The sequence below is a fragment of the Cryptotermes secundus genome, unplaced genomic scaffold (assembly GCF_002891405.2).
Source record: "Cryptotermes secundus unplaced genomic scaffold, Csec_1.0 scaffold599, whole genome shotgun sequence".
NCBI lineage: Eukaryota > Metazoa > Arthropoda > Insecta > Blattodea > Kalotermitidae > Cryptotermes > Cryptotermes secundus.
This window is the reverse complement of record NW_019730109.1, coordinates 966470-984377: the sequence shown is the minus strand read 5'-3', so window position 1 is coordinate 984377 and position 17908 is coordinate 966470. Positions and strand designations below refer to the sequence as shown.

Here is a 17908-nt window from a genome sequence, read left to right as displayed (position 1 = left end):
GGGGGGGGAGGATGTTGACCTGCCTATTACCATTGCGCAACACGTCACAGTATTTTTAAAGAATCAGTGCAAAACAATACTGTTTCTGAATCTGTATCTGTTTCCGTTTATTTTCAATTTTTAACAGAACAAACATGTTACAGCTACAAAGTATAGGACAATCTTTGGTTAAGCATAGAAATGAATGATGTACAAACCACAGCTGCCCTCTAATTCCATATCTCAGTCCCTTCAATATGAATTGAAAATCTTAGTATTAATTTCTACTGAGTACAATATGAAAAATAAGTTTCATTATTCCAAAATATTACCAAATCAGTACTGATAAACATTATACATAATATATATATGTTTAGTACTACTAAGTACCATCTTCCCAGTAACTCACCATTAATGGTGCAGGTAGAAAGACAACTGTTCTTAGCAGAAGGGTTATGTGTCACTAAATTAATGTGATGTGTGTGTCCAAAATAAGTGAGCCTTTGTATTAAGAAGTATGGCCCAGTTTAAATTCCAAATCTGACAATGTGTAAAATGTAGAAATCATGTATTGTGTAGTACCTTAACTTGTAAAAAGCATGTGACCTCTTGCCACTGCTAATGTCTGATGTAAAACACAAACACCTCCTCTGAGTTTTCTGTGATAAAATAACCCCCAATGAAACAAAAAAGGAGGATAGGGTAATCGTATAACACGAGCTACAAGAAGAATTATATTTTTTGAGGTTGCATCTGTCATGTCTGTTTTATGGATAACGATTTGGAACTGGAAGGAGTATGTAGAAAAGTGGGGGGTGGGGGGGTGACAAAACAAATTTCTTAAGGTTCACTTTTAAGGTACTGGAAGAATCTAATGATGAAATGAGTAGACATCATATGGAAGCAAAAAGTGTATGGTGGCCATAATACATGTTGTCACCAGTTGCAAGAAACAAGAGAACACATGCAGTCTTGAAATCATTGTTCAAAAGCTTTGAGAATAAACCAACATTTCCTGTGTTATTATTGTTGTTAATCTCCTAGCAGAATGAAACACTAAAACAAATTAAAATGTCTTTTGAGTTTTATTTCAGTTGATTTGAAATAATCAGTCTTGCAAAATGTGAAAAACTAGTACCACTGCTGAAATAGTTACTTGCAATATGTTGGCAACAAGCAAGGAATAATCAGTTCACAATGCTGTATGGTATCATTCAACTAACATCATCACTATTCAGATACACTTATACACAAGATCATTATTGAGTCACCTTTGGTTAGCTGTGAAACAAGTTCAGTAACCTAACTGTGGAAATAGAACAATCACAACCTATGCTTCACAGATAATATCTGCATCAAGCCATTATAATTCAGATAAAAACATAATGTAACTGACATAAAAATGGGACTGGTTGATGTAAATTAGAATTATTTACAATTCTTTATATTAAACTTTATCAGTGCACATCAGTAACATTATATATCTCTTGATAAGTTTTGGTCAGGAGCTTGTCATTTAGTTTAAAAATCATCAGTACTACATAACCTCCAGTCATTTAGACAAAAGGTATGTATAATATATATATATAGTACATACTTTTTGTATATGTATGTTTATATATACTATGTATATATGTCATGTTACTCTATGCCAGCTCTATGTTAAAAACTGGGCCATCTGAAGAACAGAGATGAAAGCTAATTCACTGTTTCAATGAAGACGGAGAGGAATGAAGTAAGGGTATGAAAGGCATTAAGAAAACGAGAAAAGGGGCTGAAGTGGGGGAATATGAAAGAAGTGATTTCCCACTGTATTTTGTGGGCTATACCACTATGAAACAAATAAAAGATTGCTGAATATTTCCATCTCTTATTCAATGTAATACCCAATATAACATTTCTTATGCAATGAAATGAAAAATTCCACCATCACTGCTATTAAACATGCTACAAAATATTTAATATTAAGTTGCTACAGAAGGTATTCTCTAAATACATTTATAGTCACTTGTTTCTAATAGCTTTACACTGTATGAAGTGTCATGCTTTATAAACACAATCACCCAAATCCAAACACGCATACACACTTCAGCAGGAACCTACTGTTACTTCAAACAAATAATGTCAGAATGCTGACCACAGTTATAAATAAATAAAATATTTATCAACATATTACATTATATTTACAAAGGACAGTCAATAAGTAGGTCACAAAAGGGTATAAAACGTAAAACGTAATATTCAAATGTGGAAAAAACATTTATTCTTGACATATCCTCCACCAACAATCATATACTCGTCCCATCACTTTGCCAGTGTGTCGAAACCCACAGCATAAGAAGTAATTTGCTGTCTCAGCAACTTCTGCACCTCCGTTTCAGCCTCATCATCAGCGAAATGTTTGCCACCCCGTTGTGAACTGCTTTACACAACAAGTATGTTCTCCATAAATAGGAAAAATTTCTTTATGAATATCCTTTGCATTGGCTCCTCTTGCCCACAAAAACACACAACAGAACGCTGCTCGTTGGTAATATACCTTCAAGCGCAGTCACCATTTTGACTACTGAAACCAGCCTCTGATAATTCGCAACCTAGACTCTCATGAAGCTAGACTGTGCTGTTACCTAGTGATACACACAGAAAAACAGCTCTTTTACTTCCATTTGTGACCTATTTAATGACTCTCTCTCATATATTATATTAAAGAGGGCAAACATTTAAATGAGTTGTCATAAAATGCCCTCACATAATTGCAACAAGCCTCATGGAGGCTGCGAAACTGGAGAAACAAGCAGGCAACATATTGCAGGTAAGGGACTGAGCTAGTTGTCATTTTTTGTGGTCCTTCAGCTGGCTTCTAATATATAATACTGGAAAGACAAAATGTTTTAGAAATTCACTGTCAAGCTAATGAGAGATGGTCAATATTTGCTGCTAACAATTTTAATACCAATCTTAAGGCATGTCTATTCCTGCAGGAAACTTCATTACCATGTCTCAAAAATATGTTCAAATTATGAATCTTTCTCCAAATACGTTCATGTCTGCTCTAGAAGTCTTAAAAATAAATGGTACCTATCACCTCTCCCAAGAATAAAAACAGCAAAGCAGTGCGGTTACTGTCCCTAAAGCAAACCAGATGCAGATAATATTCCACACTTTATTGTTATTATTATTACCAATATTACTTACTGCTGTTGCCAAATTTATAGTCACTGTCTAAATCATATGTTTGCATTTGCATGGCCCATTAAACGTCTGCATCTCTCTTTTTTTTAAGTAATTTAGAAACATAAATTGTTACTGCATTAAAGTATCACACCTGAAATTTTCCTTTGTGGTCATTCACATTTCTTATATTTCATTGCCTTCTGAGAAGTCAGATGCGGCGATTCCAATAAGAACTGCAGGAAGAAGTGAAATAAGATGTCCAGCTTATTTTGCACTCTGACTAGATTTTGCAAGTCTTCTTACATATATATTTTTTGACAAATTACTGTTTTGCAAAGACAAAACAACTCCATCCAGTGTGACTATTGAAGTATCGATGTCCCTCTGATGATGGTCTATGGGGACCGAAACATGTAAGGGTGTTAAGTTTTCAAGTAGTAAAAACTTCAATAGTCACACTGGACAGAGTTGTTTTGTCTTTGTAATTTGTTAGTGTGACGAACCAGAATGAAACAAATCAAATACTGTTTTGCACTTTCACCATTACTGAATTGTATTTGTAGAAGTACTTTGGTGCTTTTGTTGGAATATTTCTTGTCACTACATTGTCCAGGGCATGCCACTGATTTCAGTAAATCTGTTGAGGCCTGATACCTGAGGGAGTCTGCAAAATATATCAAAATGGTAACATTAATATGCCACAAACTCAAACCAAGCCAAAATCTGTAAAAGGTACTTCATAAATATGTGGTTCAAAGGATTTATACAAAATTGAAACTGTAATTTACAGTTAAACAGATAAATTATATTTTCTGTACGTATCACATATGTCTGTCTTAGTATATGCATACAGACTGATAATGTGGACCACTTTCTACAAAACTGAAACTGTAATTTACAGTTAAAACAGATAATTTATATTTTCTATATGTATCACAAATGTCCTCCTTAGTATAGGCATACAGACTGATAATGTGGACCAGACTCAATTTTGCTTCGAAATGTAAATGTAAAAAGAAGTATGTGTATATATGGATGTTTGAACATTTTCAGATTTTGCATCACCATGTGATTCTCAAACAAACATCTAACCTAGGCTTTTGATATACCTGGTAAATGTATCAACAGTGATCCCCAGATGTTGTCTGATTCTTACCCATACAACTTACTCTGTAACTTCTATTTTTACAATGACCTCAATTCTGTAGTAACTCACTGCTACAAGTGATGAGGAACTGCTTAGAAACTGCAGTATGATGAATAAATATGCATTCTGGTTATAAATGAAGCTCCTGAATCCTACTGATGACTTTCAACATGTTAAGTGCAGAATAAAACTAAATTAATGTTTGCATGGCTCTTGTGGTCATGCAATTCAGCATTTCAGTCTTGCATTGTGACCTGCCAGACAATAAGATGGCTGCGCTCGCCCCTTGATTCTCCATCCTGCTGCTCATGTTGTTGAGAACTTGCCATCGGCTCTGTTTCACCCCCCACCTCATCTTCTTCCCCGTCACCTGAAAAAGAACACATTTTTGTGGGATAGCAACTAACTTGTACCTGTAGAATACCGTCTTCTCAGATGTGGCACCATGTAGATATTGTATAAACCGACGTTTCGGAGGAACGTATTGCCTCCATCTTCAGCGTAAAAGAAAAAAAAAGAAAAAATCTTCAAGCACCATATCCCAGAAGACAGCATTCTTCGTAGTCACCACCGTGAAAACCTTAAATCTTACAAACCTGTACCTGTTCGCAGCACAACAGTATTACTGATGAGAATGGGCAACATGTTTTGATGCAGAAGGGAGCATTAAATTTTATGTGTCAATAGAATTATAAATGTAAAGGCTGGCATGCATACATACCTAACCTGTACAAAGCACTGTGAGGTGATCCCAGTAAATGTTCTGAGTATTATTAAAATTCTGATTTCAACATCTGAACGTGTGGAAGAATTAGCTTATTTTATAAGGATAATTTTTAAAAAGCAATATGTGTGAAAGAAAGAGCCTCAGCACAGACATGATTCTAAACAGCAATTACAGGGTACAGCAGGAAAACAAGCTCGGTTACTGCTTCTTACTCAAATTCCCAGGTTGCACATGGTGGAAAGGCAAATCTACCCAAAGACCATTCAACTTCATCAGATGACACATGTCTTTCCAGCTAACATGGAAATCAATGGAACTGTGTGTATGCACATGTACCTATGGCAGGGTGTTATACTTTACACCCTGGATCATAAACACTTTTATAATGAGCATGAATGGAAATTTTAGGAAATATTTATACACGTTCTAGGTTTTAAACCAAAATGGATAAGTGACTAGTTTAGGATGTCATATAATGAGGACACATAAGGTGCATACAGAACTTCTGTGGGGAAATTTCTTGGAACACTAGAGAGACAGGATAACAACATGAGGATAGAGCTTCATGGACCACACAGTACCATATGCCTACCTGGGGGTACTAATGAGAAGAGTATTTCTCATGATCCTGAACTGAGAGATAAACAGAAATAGATAACATGTGTTTTGTATGGCATACCACAATCCTCTATTTGAAGGATGTCTGACTAAACGTGTACTCAGTGTAATGGCTCCCACCATAGCTATGTCCTTTAAACAACTTTTTATAGAAAAAAAATATTTTTCTATTATGATGATTAACACCACAGAGCTATGTTACTCAGCTGTCAAGACATTCATTGCTTTTATGGGGCTCAAAGTTTCATCATAGTATTTCAAAGAGACTGACACAGTTAGTTAAATCCAATCGACACCATCCCATCCTTTTCTTTTTCAGTATATTTTAATATTCTTACTTTAAAATTCCTATTCTTTCAGAGAAGCTAAATGTGATACTACTATCTCATATAAAGAGATCCAACTGCATGAAGCTAAACAACGTAGAAATTAAAGAACAGTATTAGGTTAAAATCTCAAACAGGTTTGCACTTTTGGAAAACCTGAATGTAAATGCAAATGTCTATTGGGTGTGAAAAAGTATTAGACATAAAATGAAAATTTCAGCCAAAGAGAGCCTAGGTTACTACAGACTGAAACAGCATAAAATATGGCTTGACAAAGAATATTCAAAATTAGGAAATCAAAGGAAACCAGCTTAACTGCAGTGGCTACAGAATCTGAATTGAATGAATGAATATAATCCAGACAATGTAAGTACTGAAATTAGTATACATTTCAAAAGCAAATAAGGGAAATGAACTTGAAACAAACAATAAGAACAAAAATATTCGACTTGTACAGAGGCACAAACTGAAGAAGGGTTATCAACCTAAAGCTAAATTTGTAAAGGATAAAAAGGGTATGATTCTCGCAGGATTATATGCATCAGCTGTTGAATGCATATGGAATTAATGATGTTAGGTAGATTGAAGTACATACATCTGAGCCATCACTCCCTCACCCTAGGTTTTTTTTAAGAAAAGATTGCTACAGAATAGCTGAACACACATAAATCACCAGGTACTGATCAAATTTTGGCAGAACTTATTCAAGCAGGAGGTCAAAACATTACACACTGAGATCCATAACTAACCAACTAACTTCATGCAGCAGAGTCCTTCCTCAGCAGTTAATATTGTTCAGCTAGTCAGATATTTTATGGATCCCAATAATTCATTACCATGTTCACAAGAGCCTGACACTGGTCCTGAGCCAGATGAATCCAGTCCACATACTCCAGTCCCTTTCACTCAAGTTTTCCAATCAAAACTTTGTATGAATTTCTGTTTTCTTCCATGCATTCTGTATGTCCCATCCATCTTATTCTCCTTAATATTTCAGCTCTCCTACATTTTCAGGGGATCTCTTCACTTTCTTTATTATCATTTTGGTCTATATTCTAGTGATGAGATGCTGATATATCCAAAGCATTTGAGCTTCTCACAGTGGAGGTTCTGAAGAGTTCTGTCTTTCGTGATATAACAATGTGAAGTCTTCTGAAAATCAACCAACTTTTTGAAGGAACATTTTGCTTTCAACTTCAGGGTTGAAGAGTAAACTGGGAAGGGGAGAGTAAAATGGGAGCCAGCAGAGCAAGTGGCTTGTGGAAATATGGGATTATATAGAAACTGATAGGAATTTCGAGAGAACCAGGGTAAACTGATATGAAACAGTAAAAAGTGACCGTGTATGCCCCTTGAAGGGCTGTTGTGCAGATGTGGGGGTGCATGGGGAAGATAAGTTGTTGATATGTGTGGTGGGGACAGAACTCAGGATGAGTGGTGGAAAGTCATGTGCATGGGTTGCAGAAATGCAGATGGGGACAAGGACAGAAACAGTGGAGGGAGGCCAAAGGAAAGGCTTAGGGTTGATGGGTGCCTGGAAAGGGCAGTGTTGCTGCTCTGATTAGGGGCACAACTGGCCTTTCAAATGACAGTCTGGTCACTCTTCTCCTGTCTCCTATTGGTTCATGCCAATTCTCTGGAAGAGCCAGCAGTAACTGACAGCCTGTTGACTTTCAGTGGACTAGACAGAATTATATCCCAGAAAACAAAACCTTAAACATACTACTTGGTTTTCTCTCTGTTAACTTCTAGATCAACATTCTTAATAACAACTATTAGTTTCTGTGTCTTTATTTATGGTATGTACGTTTTTCCCCAATTGGTTCACGCCAATTCTCTGGAAGAGCCAGCAGTAACTGACAGCCTGTTGACTTTCAGTGGACTAGACAGAATTATATCCCAGAAAACAAAACCTTAAACATACTACTTGGTTTTCTCTCTGTTAACTTCTAGATCAACATTCTTAATAACAACTATTAGTTTCTGTGTCTTTATTTATGGTATGTACGTTTTTCCCCAGTGAATTAAGATCATCAGCATAGACCAAAAGTTGATGAGTCCCACTGAGTTTCAAACTTAAAGATTTTCTTGGACCTTCCTAATAGCATATTCTAAAACAAAGTTTAAAAGGAATGGTGATGCAGCATTTTCTTGTTTCAGATCATTCAGAATATTTTATGTCCTACCATTTCATTAGCTACCTACATAACATGCACAGATGGTGATAACTGTTTTATCTCTTAAAATTATGTCTTTCAATCAAATACAGAACAGATAACAGTTAGAAATAAAGAAAATATTAATGAATGCAATGGAACTTAGATCAATTTCAATGAATTATTACATCTACCACACCTACAGCACATAAAATGAAACACACAATTATGTATAAAATTTTAAATATATTAGGAGGTTGTAATAGGATATGAATCAGTGATGCAGTAATGTGAGATTCTGTCATAGTATGATTTTTTTTTTTTTGCTGATACTCTAGCTGTCAACACAACAAATATTTAAAAATGAACCAATCTAAGTGTTTGTATGAGTTTTATTTAATAATTGCTACATGTTTCGGTCCATATTTTGGACCATCCTCAGGCAGTTTCATTAAACACATCTGACGTTATCGAAATATCCTAATATGGATCCATATTAGTGTTAATCATTATAATCATCATAATACATGTAATTATTACTAAAACTGTAAAAAGGTTTTCAAATTTTTTAAAACTCATTCATCATTACAATGTAAAATGTCTGTTATTTGTCATGTATTGCAGGTGGCGTTTTTCTTCCAGGGTTCACTGTCATGTTTTTATCTGAAAGTAAAATAGCATGTGTATTACTGTTGAAGTTTTGGGGTTATATGTATTTTATCTTGTGGTGCAGGCAAATGATTTACATGTTTTTGGTACTATTTACATATAATGTCATTATTAGTTATTAAAAACTAATAACATTACACACAAACAGTACAAAAAACATATAAGTAAATCATGACACACACCTTGATGCAAACAATAAAGATAAAATTTTATATTATGCCTAATCCTTGCTGAAGGGCTGCACCATAGCTCAAGCGGTTATTTGCTGGCTTCCCACCACACTGGCCTGGGTTCGATCCTGGGTTTGGTCAAGTGGGATTTGTGGTGGACAAAGTGGCATTGGGGCAGGTTTTCTCTGAGTACATCGGTTTCCCCTGTCAATCTTCATTCCACCAATTGCTCCACAATCACAGTCACCTATCATCTGTAGCTGGTACAATAGGCCAGAAGTGGCCGCAGTACAAGGGACTTAGTCCCACCCCACTAGCAATAAAAAAAAAGATCCTTGCTGAAATCATTTATAAATAAATGGTGTTCAACACAATTCATGGATTAGGTTGTGTACGTTTTCCTTGTATTGCCCATAGTGTTGCAGATACAGCTAGTTTTCACTGTGGATGTCATCCTCAATGCATTCACTGTATACTGTTCATATGTTGTACTGTTGTAATTATAGTATAAGTTATGGTGTATTATGGATGATGAATAAAATTATGTAGCATGATGGCATTCAGTAAGAAGATGCACAGCTATGATGTATTAATGTATGGTATGCAGAATATGTAGCACAGTGTGTGCAGTGGGAGTATATTATTCACAAGTGTGTGCTGGAAGTTGTATCTGGCTATGCTAAACCATGACAATCTAACAACACAGCCAGACACAACTGTCAGTGTAGCTCCAAGCACACACAAGACAGCTAATAAAACAATAGGGCTCCATCACATACAACAGGACACAAAAACTATAGATTAATAGGAAATGTATAAGACAAATTATTATTCATAAGAACTTCATTATAGGTTCTACTTAAACACATTTTAATTTGACTATATGCTTTCATGGGCATACCAAACTCAATGACAGCATTCTACAATAGTTCCCTTCTAACTCTGTCACAGGCTTTCTTGAAGTCTATAAACAGTTGACATAGGCCCACTGTACCCCCATTTTTCACCAGTGTCTGACAGATACAAACTGTCTGATCTTCAGTTGATCTATCCCCAACCATTTTGTCTACACATGGAGTTAACCCTGAAGGAACAGTACTTCATAGGATTCTGTATGAAGTTGATAATAATGATGTGCCCTGATAATTACTACCATTAGTTCCATCACCCTTCTTGTGAACAGACATACTCATAATAATGTATTCCTATTTCTGAGGAAATTCTTCTTTATTCCTAATATAATTAACAAGTTAAAATTTATTTGTTAAAAATGAACATTCTTGAAAATAACATTCTCAAGCACATATTCTTGAGAACTATATATCTAATACTGGAAATTTAACAATTCACTTATTTCTTATTCAATATAGGCCATGTCATCGCTCAGCTAGCTAGATTGTAGCTTTTCATTGCAGAGTGTTGCGATCTATCACATGTGACTTCATGTGAGATTCATGGTAGATGAAGTGGCAATGGAGTAGGATTTCCTTCAAGTTTCCTCAGTTTTCACCTGCTAATCACCACACCACCACAGTTTCATACCCAGCCATTACCCTATACTCAGGTGTGTGATAGAAATGACCAGAGAGCACATTATCACATAGCTGAACTTTAAGTTGGGGACTTCACTTCTTTAACCTGATGCCCCCTGTCCCCAAGTAATTCTGCTTTCCTATGAAATACAATCTAGATGAATAAAAATATAGACTTGAGAGACATCTTCTGGGGTTCAGTCTTCTAGCATTGTTCATCTGTTTCTTGCAAATTATTTTGTCACCAAGACACTACAACCACCCAGAATACTGGGTAAGGTGACTAAAAAATTGTGTTAGTATGAGTAATAACCCTGCATATAAAAATTTTGTGCTATGTGACACATGGAGGAATTTCCTGCAGAAACAGAAAGTAAATTTATTGACAGGCAGATTATATAACAATGGTTATGTCACATCATCAAATATGCACACATAATGAACTTAGATCTTCAGAAAGAAACTGTGTCTGTGGCCTGGATAAGCAGCAAAAGAGATAGCAGGTATCTGGCTGTCAGAGCTTGTTCTGAGTCTGTATTATATCATGAATGCCATAAGAGAAGGAATGAGATCAATGAGAATGTCTTCCCAACTGCAGCAATGGTAAGAACTTCACAAATGCAAAAAGAAGTGGACCTGTTTTCCCTTACACTGGGGCAACAGATGTGCAAGAAAGTCACAAGATCAATCCTTCCCTGCTCACTGGAGACCTCTAGTTTATGAACAGTGGAAGATGAAATCTCACATGGTGTGGGATCATATGATGTGAGACAAGTTTCATTACCCCAAGATTATAATGTTACATCATAAACACAATGAGAATTTTCAATAAAAGAAAAACAAAGTTTCATATCAGCACTTGTAAGGTCTGGTATCCACTATCTGAGCAGATTCTGAATTATGTTTGATCTTCTGAGAAGGTCTACTCCCTTATTCTCCATTCAGGGTACTTATATTTTTAAATTGAAAAGGTTTTATTTTAAGAGTACTATATTATTTTTGCATGAATATGAAGATGTCTTGAGTATAAATGTGTGTAAAGAACAAGAAGAGGACATGCAATATCAAAACTAGAATCCCAGCACCACCTGATGATCAAACTAAATTATGTGCAATGTATAATGTAATATAATTACAAAAATGAAAGCATTCTTTCCAAGCAGAAAAGTTGATTTTATTTCATGGACTTCACGTAGCCTATAAGAAGTTTGATGGCAGGTTTTAAGAAGTACTTATAATACTGTTGTGGGATATCTTAAGGTTCTCATAGCAATGAATATTAAGGTTATGATTTTCTGGGATATGATGCTATGGGGTCTGGTAGACATACATAGCATCCCTTCCCAGAAGACTGCCTATCCTAAAACACTCATTTTCTCATTCTGATTTTTTTTCTGCAAGATTTATGACAGTGCTCAATGATCAACTGTTATGAAATTAACAGATAAAGGAACATCTTCAACATTAACATTACTGATGAATTTGGACAAGAAAGTATATCAAAGTTTATGAAAGATGAAGGACTTGGAAAGGATGGTAAAGTAAGGAAAGCAATTTCATATGCATTAAGCTCAGAGACAAAGGCAGAAGCTCACACATCAAATTAACATATGCCTGATAAGCTGAATCCATTGAATGTTGAACCATGTTCCAGTTTCATCAGGAACAATATGGAACAGATAACACCAAAAGGATAAAAATGTTCTGTCTTAATACCAGAAGCTTAATTTTTATACACCACATATGATAGTCTGTGTCTTAGTTCATTAAGCAACACTTTCTCAACTGCATACCTTATACAGCATCAAATGGGAAGATTACCATAGAAGATAAATGGGAAGGAAGCAGAACGGGAAAGGAAGCAGCTGAAATATTAAACAAAAATTCTTCTTGTGGGATTAAGGAATGACAAGAATTGAAACTCTAGAAATCCTGACTATGAAGGAGGAGTGCTGATTATTTGGCTGCTATGTTTGGAACATGACACTGTCTATTAAGAACATGAAAAGAGATTCAAGAATTAATTATATTCACACTGGAAAACATGATTGTATAATAACAAATCAGTATAACTAAATTTACTGGAACTTTACATGCCTGTTACTACTTGAAGCATGTTGCAGCCTATCAGTAAAATGTCTGTGTAGTACTGTCATGTGACTATGAAATGAAAAGGTTTTTAGAACAGTATAGTCTTCTGGGCTGTAACAATGTGTTTTTCGGAGAGAGCCCAACATACTGGAGAAACATGGTGACTCCATCTTCAGAGTCAAAGAATAAGCCAAGCAAGAAACCAGCAGAAGCAAGTGGCAAGTTGAGTTGAGCTCAACTTGTTGCCTACTTCTACTGGTTTCTTGCTGGACTTAATTTCTGCCCCTGAAGATGGAGCTGATGTGATCCTCTGAAGTGTTGGGCTTTCTCTGAACACTACAGCAGTATAATCCCAGAAGACTACACTTCATAGTCACTGCTGTGAGAACCTCATATCCAACAAGACTTTCAAAAGTTTGCAGGTAATTTTTTAACCTGTGCAGAAAATAGAGAAACTAACTGTAACAAATAAAAAGCATATATAGTGGAAGTCTGTGTGTGTGTAGAAACCTACAGATACAAGTGTAGTAGTTTTATGTTGCATACCGGAGCTCTATTTGCCAGACAATGAGGTGACTAGCTGTGTCTTCAGCTTCCTCTGGATCATCCACTGCAACGGATCAAACACCAACCACACACACAGGAAAATAATATACACAGTTAAAGAAAACAAAAGCAAATCATAACACAAAAAGGCTCATTTCAAAGCATAACAAATAACAATGTGTGCATGTGTGCTGTAAAAATATTTCACAACAAATCCCTTTATGACTGTAACATGCTGCAGACTTTTTCTTGGATCGCTAGTGTTCAACTGGTAATAGTGTAACTAAAAATTCTGTGACACATATATCTTACAAAATCTGATATCATCCAACTTAAATATGATTTTCTTTCTACCTACCAACTGTGGCACAGTCTAGCATGACAAGGATGTAATCAGACTACATAAGGAATAATAATTAGGTCATGCTACTGTAAGAATTAACACTGTTGGCTCTCCTTGCCACCTGCTTTCATGCTGGTTTTCTTGTTTGGCCCTAAAGATGGAAGCAACACATTCCTGCAAAATGTCAGTTGACTTTCAATGTACTACAAGGCATTATATCCAGAAGATAGAACTTTTATTGCTGTATCTCAGCCAACAAATTTTTACTTGAAGTAAGTAAATTAATAATTAAGTTATCCAATTTCAGAAGTTAAAAATCACTGCCTATAGCAACGATGCCCAATTAGCATACACCAAACACAATTAAAGAAATGTGAAATTATTTGTCACAAGCTGAGGGCATAAAGTAATAAATGAGCATGGTGAAACAGAATGCTTAGTAATGCGAGGGTTCCATATTTGTGTTATGTGAATGCAGAAACTAAGGGCATAGCTTCAAAGAGTATGATATGTTACCTTAGTTCACACCATTTTATGTGGAGTGTGAAGTACAAGTTAATAATAAGTATCAGTAGTAACCAGTAGTAGAAACTGAAGGTTTGACACTGCCCACTTTTGGTCTTGAGCCTGAGCTGCCAGTTTGTTTCACCTCGCATCCTCACGACACACTTCTCTAAGATTCACGTTTCAAGCACTTCAAGTGGTCACTTTCAAAGTGATTTACACCCCAAAATTCAGTATTCATTTCTGGTCTCCCCATCCCAGTTTCATGTCCAATCCACCATTATATCCTTGACTTCACTATGTTGTATGTATATCATTATTTGATATTGTATTGTTTATTGATAATATCTAGTCAGATGCACTGTCCTTACAAACTGGATGAATTTTATTAGATAAATGGTCAATATGTTTTTCATCTAGTATTTAAGTCTTGCTGTAGTTACATTTTATTATGTTCAGTGATTGTGTTATGTATGTTTTATTATGTTATTTTGACTGTTCCAATGATTGGTTGGAACATTTGTTTTGATATCTGACATATTCTATATCCAATGAAATGAAATGAAATGGTGTGTGAACTTGTTTCTCACCCTGTAACTGGATCTACTTGAATACATTAAATATGAATGAATGTAATATCAAGTAGATAAATATATGTCTCATACATTTCCTATTCAGACTGGTCTGAAACAAGCAGACACTTTACTGCCGCTTCTAAAATTTTCTTAAAAACATTCATTACTAAGGTCCAAGGAAACCAAAAGGGACTGGTAAAGAATGGGACATATCAGATGCTGGTTCAGACAATACCATGAAGGTTGGCCTAAAACTTAATGCCGAGAGAGCTAAGTATATGTTCATGTTGTACCAGAATGCATGACAGAATCATAATCATAATGCCTATAAAAATAATAATAGATATGTTATATTGGCTAACCTCTCAGAAACTGCTATTTGCCAAGATGAAAGAATGAAAGCTAATCTTCCAGAAACACTTGAAGTTTCTACAAGCAATTATGTGAAAAGGAAGGGTTATGGAAAGATTATGAATCCACTGGATATCCGTCACCCAAAGAATGCTGTTCAACGACCTATATTAATTCATCATAAAGCGCAGGGTAAACCAATGATTGATCATAATCTAAAGTATATACCAACTATTACTAATGGTCAAATTAACTCAACCAAGAAAGATAATGACAATGAAATTAATAATGTGAACAGTAAGTTAGTTCATTTATGTAATTTAGTGAAGGACTCTAGAGTGAAACTGCTTAATAAAAAGGAAAGATATTTAAAGTGTCATGAACATAAAGTTCTATTAATGGGCGACAGTCAATGAGGGGATGTGCAGCTAAGATGATTGCTTCCCTGGATACTTGGTTTAATGTGTGTAGTGTCGTGAAGCCTGGATCAGTCACTAAATTGCTAATTAAAACTGTTAAAGAAGTGGAAAGTCTAACAATGAATGACTTTATAATAACTTGTAGTGGAGCGAATGATATAAATAGGAATTCATTCATTCATTCTATAAATGCATTAAAGACTATTGTTAAACTTATTAAGAATGTAAATCATACCAATATAATCTTAATGAGTATCCCCTATAGATATGATAATATGGATTACTCTCATATTAACAGATTAATTAAATCCTTTAATAGTAGGCTCTGTAAACTTGCTAAAGCTTTTAATCACATTAGTATAATGGAAAATGTTAATGAGAGACTTTTATTCACTAAGCATGGATTACATTTAAATGAATTAGGTAAAGAACTGTTATCAAATCAATCAGCATTACATATATTCTCACTACTTGAAGAAGTCAGCAGTAAACCCATAATTCTTGGGTGATGTGATAAAAATTTGCAAGTTAATGACTTCTCAACAGCTAAACCTACTCACACACAGATAAACTGTCAGTTAGAAACAGAGCAAATATATAAACACAACAGGAAAGTGCCTGTAACTAGGAAGGATGATTTTTTATTGGAATATAACTGAGGAAATGCAATCTAGTAGAGTATCCAATTGTAATGTACTGAAATCAAGATAAATTAAAATCAACGAGAATCAGGATCATTTAAAATAACTTTTTATTTCTAAAATTAAAAAAAAAAAATTGTTATCATTCACCAGAATATTAGAGGTCTTAATAGTGATAAACTGAGCATCATATATGTACTAATGACACAGACACAATTATACTGACCAATTATAATCTTGGAGCTAAATTTTGTAGAAACATATTTAAAAATGGAGGAGTATGTATTTCTATTCATAAGACTATTCAATTTACTAATATAAGATTAGTAAAATTGTAAAGAAAAGGATTTGGAGGTATGTGCAGTTAAAGTGTACCTTTGTCATATGTAATATGATGAGGTACCCAAAAGAAACCGAACTAATTTTTTTGTGGGCAGAGCTTTTGTAGTACCGCGTTTTGCCGCTATGAGCGCATAGAGCTAACATTCCTGAGTCGATAAGCTGACTACCGTTGCTTCAGAAGGTAAGGACTAGTTTCGGCAGAGTTTATAGTGACAACTGTTTTGTGTGATCGTCGTTTTTGCAATGGCTGATTTTCGTGAACAGCGTGCGGCGGTGAAATTCTGCTTTTTGCTCGGGAAAAGTGGAACAGAAACTCTTGAAATGTTAAAAACGGCGTACAAGGACGATGCTATGGGGAAAACTCAAGTGTTTGAGTGGTTTTCCCGTTTCAAAAATGGTGAAATGTCAATTGATGACAAACCTCGTTCTGGTCGTCCTTCCACGGCCCGAACACATGAAAATGTTGAAAAAATTCGTGAAATCATCAAGGAAGATCGACGACGGACCATTGAAGAAATTGTGGAGCTGTCGGGAGTGACTTGGAGCTCAGCGGCCAGATTTGTGGCAGTCGGGTGACTGGTTTTTCCATCATGACAATGCCCCTGCTCACACAGCCCTGTCTGTACGACAATTCTTGACCAAAAATGGTATGACCCCTGTTCCTCACCCTCCATACTCACCCGACCTTGCCCCGTGCGACTTTTTTTTGTTTCCTCGAATGAAAAGAGACATGAAAGGAAAAAACGACGGAGGCGCTGTCAAGCATCTCAAAAGATGAATTTAGACAATGTTTTGAAAAATGGAATAAAAGACTAGACAAGTGTATTAGTGTAAGTGGAGAGTACTTTGAAGGGGATTGAAGGTTTGTGCTTAAAATTTGAATAAATAAGTTTAAAAAAAATAAGTTCGGTTTCTTTTGGGTACCCCCTCGTATGTATTATAACTGTCTACAGATCTCCATCTGGAAATTTCAACATTTTGTACTTAATCTTGAGAAAAATCTTAAGTAGGATTTATATTAATACTATTGAAATAATAATATGTGGGGATTTTAATATAAATTATCTTAACGATTCCACATACAAACAGTCACTAGATTCATTATTAGCCTCACAAGATTTGAGTAGTACAGTTTAATTTCCTACTACAGTCTTCAATAATTCGCAACCAGCAACTGATAATATTTTTATTAATACAATTAAATTTAAAAAATTTCTGTATACCCAGTTATAAATGGTCTGTCAGATCACGATGTTCAAAGTTCGTTTAATATATAATATATGAGGGAATAGTCAACAAATGCATTAAATGCAATAAGAATTTTTGTTTATAATTGGAAAATTGATACATCTACAATTACTGATTTTGATATAAAGCTGAGTTATGAATTATGGGAGGATATATTTCTGGGGGGAAATGTAGATACCATTTTTAACAATTTTTTGAATACATATTTAAGAATATTTTATTCTAGTTTTCCTCTTAAAGAGTCCATTATAAATCTTGTAATAAGGCATGATTAACATCAGGAATTAAGACCTCATATATTAACAAAAGGAAGTTAAAAAGTAAAAAGTAAAGTTATCCCTGTAACAGGC

At 35.1% G+C, this 17908-nt stretch overlaps 1 protein-coding gene across 12 annotated transcripts in view; it reads right to left on the bottom strand.

Moving 5' to 3' along the window:
- Positions 1 to 3606: 3606 nt before the first annotated feature.
- Positions 3607 to 17908, bottom strand: part of LOC111866169 (C-Jun-amino-terminal kinase-interacting protein 4) — a 114403-nt gene continuing 100101 nt past the window's right edge. For 7 of the 12 annotated variants that reach the window (XM_023854838.2, XM_023854840.2, XM_023854835.2 and 4 more), the window contains one exon: positions 3607 to 4670. In XM_023854838.2, coding sequence (XP_023710606.1) covers positions 4537 to 4670 — 134 coding nt within the window. In that variant the 3' untranslated portion in view covers positions 3607 to 4536. Of the gene's footprint in view, positions 4671 to 8508; positions 8791 to 13135; positions 13200 to 17908 lie in introns of those variants that run through there. The other 5 variants (XM_023854842.2, XM_023854847.2, XM_023854848.2 and 2 more) reach the window with 3 other exon arrangements.